We start from the raw sequence: 5,036 nt of genomic DNA, 5'->3' as shown, positions 1-5,036 counted from the left end.
GAGTTTTTCCTCTCCACTGTCGCTGCCTGCTCCTCCAGGAGTAGATAATCCTGTAAAGTCAACAACTGGATGATCTGATTGATCTGGATCTATAAAGTGACCCGGGATATTGGTGTGGAAGAAATAAACTGCTTAGAATAGAAACCCCTCCTGTCTGTGGTAATCAGATGGAAACTGGTCTGTTTCTGTGGACAGGTCCATCCAACCAGAACACCTTCAGGACTGAGTGGAGCCATAAAGCCCTAACCTTCTGGACCATTCTGGCCTCCTGTCATTCCAGACCAAAGTTTAAAGACTGATTTGATCTTTATTACTAAACCCTAAGTCCAGCTGCTTCCTCTGCTCTCCAGTCGTTCTCTTTGCTTTAGGTCTACAGCTGATGTCTTCAAGCTACAGTCATGGAGCAGCAACCTTCAGCAAACATCTGAGGTCCAATCAGCTGGAAGCTCTGACCTTTCTCTCCAGACGCTCCTCTCGGGTCTCCGCTCTGGTTGGTGGGGGGGCATCCCTCGGGTCCTGGTCCAAAAGAAAGGAGACATGGAGGTTAGAAAGAACACACATAAACAGATCAAAGAGGTCCGGCAGCAGAACCCTGAAGGTCCGGCAGCAGAACCCTGAGGTCCGGCAGCAGAACACTGAGGTCCGGCAGCAGAACCCTGAAGGTCCAGCAGCAGAACACTGAGGTCCGGCAGCAGAACCCTGAAGGTCCGGCAGCAGAACCCTGAAGGTCCAGCAGCAGAACAATGAGGTCCAGCATTAATTACCTCGAAGTGCCTGATGAACGGAGCGATGCCACAGTATGGTTGGTTGTGGTGCTTCTCGTGGGGGAGTTTCTCCAGCTGGGGGAGGAAGGGAATCGGGTCTCGAGGCGCAAAGAGGGCCAAGAGGTTCGGTGGGAGGAACTGGGTCATCTTTCACTGAAAAACCAAACAGGAAGTCCGATCAGAGAGAGCTAACATGTCAGAGCTGCTAAGGGAAGCTAACTGTTAGCAGAAACACAATGGTGTATCTGCTGCCTTCATCATCATCATCATCATCATCATCATGGGCCCTCACACCAGCAGCAGTCTGAACATCTGCAGCTCCTCTAATGAAGGAATCCGTCACTGAGGCTGCTTCAGTCAGCTAACCGCCATGCTAACAATGCTAACACGCGCTGAAGCGTCGCTCCTACCTTCTCTCCTCCGGTGTTCGGGGACTTTCTCACCATCGACCTGAGGAGGAAGCCTCGGTGTTCGCGGGTCTCCTTTTTCTTCTCCCGAACCAGCGCCGCAGCGGACCCAACAGAACCGTTCAGAGCTTAGAAGCAGCGAGCAAAGCGGGCCGAGTGGCTGGATGTGTTCAGCAAAGCAGCACGAATTCTCCACAATACAAAATGGCGGGATGTCGTAAAATAGGGGCTGCTGCCGTAAAACGAACCGACCTGACGTAAAAGTCAAACAAGCAGAGCTTCAAAACACAAAGCGGAGAAATAAATGAGTGAAGTTAGAGTGAAAAGGCTCCATCATCACAGTTTATTTATTAAAGTTCCACTAAAGGCGGAAATATTGAGTTTGGTTCCAGTTTTGGTATAAAAAATACTTAATAAAACAAATAATTGCTTATTTTGCAAATCCAAGGATCACTTAAAGCATTCCGATGAAAAGGCTCCAGACTGCTTCAAACTGACACATAACTAAATAATGTTCTGTCCAAACAGCAGCGGCTGTTTAACGTGAAGATTATTTCCTGAATTTTTAATTCATTGATCTAAAGCCATCCAGTTTATGACCAGCAGGGGGCGGTATTCACCTTTTTGTTTTTATTTGACCCTCCTCTTTCACACATATGTTGTACTTGTTCTTAATTCATGTTAATGTGGATCATCTTAATCTAACTGTAAATAGTTTATTAAAGCATTAATTTTCTCCAGCTGGTAAAATGATCAGAATGTTGGAAACCAGGATAAACTCTGATTCATCATCTCCACTGGAGCGACCTTCATCCTTCATGTCATGTCAAAGATTGGTAGAAAATTTCAGCAAATGGTTTATTATGGGAGGAAGAATTTAAATTGTTGTAAAAGTTTAAAATATATCATTTGAACGTCTGTCTATGGTTGTTTGTCAATTTGCAAAAAGTTTATTGCATTTCTTTCAATTCTATTCAGTTTATTTCTATGGCTCCAATTCACATCATGTCATCTCAGGTCACTTTCCAGTTCACCAGATCATCCAGTCAGATTGATTCAAAGTTTTCTATCTAAGGAAAACCAGCTGATTGCATCGACTCATTGACTCTTCAGCAATCCCTCACACTAAGCATGCTTGTAGCGACAGTGGAGAGGAAAAACTCCCTTTGAACAGGAAGAAACCTCCAGCAGAACCAGGCTCAGTGTGAGCGGCCATCTGCTGAGGCCCACTGGGGTTCAAGGAGACAGAAGCAGACATAGAAAAAGAAGCATAGATACAAAAGGCAACTGTCAACCAGCTCCACAGGCGGCCCCGTCCAGGAAACACACAGCCAGGCAGACGAGCTCCGAGCCAGCTCCCATGTCAGAGGATGAAGAGAGCACATCCAGTTAGTCACAGTCAGAGAAACAGGACTACACTGGAAAACAGGCCAAGCTCCAACATCTAGAAACAAAGGTGTTGATGGCAGCAGCACAGCTGATATTTCTCTCCAGGATGGAGTCACAGCCAAACAGGAACAGACCAGATGAAGCTACTATGAGAAAAAGCAGAGAGAGCAGAACGTTAGAGATTGAACTAACAGATTCTGCAGAGTGGGAGAATAGAGATAGAATGAAGCAGAATGATGAAAAAGGGGTCCCTATGTCCTCCAGCAGTCTAAGCCTATAGCAGCAGAACTATAGAGATAGATCAGGATAACCTGAGCCACTCTAACTAGAAGCTTTATCAAAAAGGAAAGTTTGAAGCCTAGCCTTAAAAGTAGACAGGGTGTCTGCCTCACGGACTAAAACTGGTAGTTGGTTCCACAGGAGAGGAGCCTGAGAACTAAAAGATCTGCCTCCCATTCTACTTTTAGAAATTCTAGGAACCACTAGTAAACCTGCAGATTGAGAGCGAAGTGCTCTGTTAGGAACATAAGGAACAATCAGATCTCTGATATCAGATGGAGCTTGGCCATTTAAGGCTTTATATGTGAGAAGGAGGATTTTAAATTCTATTCTGGATTTAACAGGAAGCCAATGAAGAGAAGCCAGGATAGGAGAGATATGATCTCTCTTTTTCATTTTCATCAGAACTCTGGCTGCAGCATTTTGGATCAGCTGAAGGCTTTTAACTACAGTTTGTGGACTTCCTGATAGTAAAGAATTACAATAGTCCAGCCTTGAAGTAACAAATGCATGGACTAGTTTCTCAGCATCACCCCTGGACAGGAGATTGCTCATTTTTGCAATGTTCCTCAGATGAAAGAAGGAAATTCTAGAAACCTCTTTGATATGGGATTTAAATGACAGGTCCTGATCAAAAACAACACCAAGATTTTTTACTTTATTATCTATGTAATTTACATTATTTTAGATCAGTTTAACCCATCCAGATAAAGTGACTAATGCCAAGGAGTCTCACTGGACAGTCAGCTTTTACAGGGTCCTGATTGACCTGGCATTGACTGCTGCCGCTGTAGCAAGCAGATGGAAGAAAGAACTCCACGTGGAACTTGAGGACTCAGTATTTTGGACTGATAGTAGCTGAGTACACATCAATAATAAAACAACCAGGTTCTGCACTTTTATTGCCAAAGGAGTTTCTGAAATTGCAGAAGTTTGGAATGCTCTAAAGTGGAGATGTTGATACAGATAACAACCCTGCAGATTTGGCTTTTAGATTTGGAGTTTAACAATTCAATCCTTTTTAAAGAAACATGGCTGACTGGGCCGCCCTTTATTCTGCTTCCACAGGAGGAGGGGCCTGATTATCCTGATGAAGTAATGGAAGTGTCATGAAACGACCCAGAAGGTAAAACAGCAGTGGATGGCGTTCAAACAGCACACCAAAGAGACACAGTTTCTCACTTCGCTCAACATTTTTCATCCTGGGTTCATTTAAAAGGCGCAGGTGGATTCTAAGAATTAAAGAACTGCTTTCTGCAATGCAGCAGAAAGGAGAAGCAGATTAAGGAGGACTCTAAACACGAACTTAAACTTCAAAGGGAGAACATCTAGAATGACGATGTTCCTGCTTCTGTTTTCTTCCCTCTCAGCAGTCCTTTTCTCATTGGGTTTAATAAAGACCCTTTGGGATAACCACAGTTCTTCATGGCTGTCCTGATAATCCCTGTTCTCTCATCCTTGTCCATCTTTCCATCTCTATATTAAGTTGCCCATCTTCCTATTTCTATAATGTAATTGGGACCAGGAAGATAACAGATCTGTTGCTGTAGATACACCTAATGCTGCCAAAAAGCTATATTCTTCTTCAAAGCCAGAGTTGTTATCAGTGTAACCAGACCATACACAGCACACATGTCGTGCCACTAAGCAGAGTAAACCTTTGCTTCTGTGATCAGCTCCCTGACCAACTCTACCTCCACTGGTTCATGAACCTGCTCCAACTGTACCGTGTTAGTAAAGGTAAAGTTAAGGTGTTTCACGTCTACAACTAAATCAGCCTTAGATTTCATCACAGGCCCAACCCAGAGAGTGTTGCTCCCGTTTAGGAATCAATCAGTTCTTTAATGTCTTCAGATGAGATTTCCATCCTCACGTGAAATAAATATTCACTTTGGCCCTTGAGGTGTATCTGAATACCGCACATAAAGGGTTAATGTTTTACGCAGGTTACATTACAGTGAGATCAATAGGCCAATAGGATTATGTGTGTGTGTGTGTGTGTGTGTTTAAATAGTGTTTAATTATTATTTTGTTGTTTTCTTGTTAGTTCCTGTCTTCCAGGTTTTCCATTTGTTGTCCTCTGCTGCCCTCTTGTGTCCTCTTTCCCTTGCTCTGTTTTCTGCTCTGTTTCCTGACTGTTTCCAATCCTCTCGTTAGCCCTCTCTTTGTCTCTGTCCCCTTTAAAAGCCTCCCTCTT

General features: G+C 43.9%; 1 protein-coding gene across 1 annotated transcript in view; it reads right to left on the bottom strand.

The window, feature by feature from the left end:
- snrnp70 (small nuclear ribonucleoprotein, U1 70kDa subunit) overlaps positions 1-1,394 on the bottom strand; it is an 11,300-nt gene extending 9,906 nt beyond the window's left edge. Inside the window, exons 1-3 of the mRNA XM_015398771.1 lie at positions 1,175-1,394; positions 765-917; positions 454-516 (exon numbers count right to left, since the gene is read on the bottom strand). Of these exons, the coding sequence (XP_015254257.1) occupies positions 454-516; positions 765-911 (210 nt within the window). The 5' untranslated portion in view covers positions 912-917; positions 1,175-1,394. The remainder of the gene's footprint in view (positions 1-453; positions 517-764; positions 918-1,174) is intronic.
- Positions 1,395-5,036: the final 3,642 nt, after the last annotated feature.

The sequence above is a fragment of the Cyprinodon variegatus genome, unplaced genomic scaffold (genome assembly GCF_000732505.1).
Source record: "Cyprinodon variegatus isolate N-32 unplaced genomic scaffold, C_variegatus-1.0 Scaffold960, whole genome shotgun sequence".
Taxonomy (NCBI): domain Eukaryota; kingdom Metazoa; phylum Chordata; class Actinopteri; order Cyprinodontiformes; family Cyprinodontidae; genus Cyprinodon; species Cyprinodon variegatus.
Note: the sequence above shows the minus strand (reverse complement) of the source record. Positions and strands in the feature narration are given on the sequence as shown.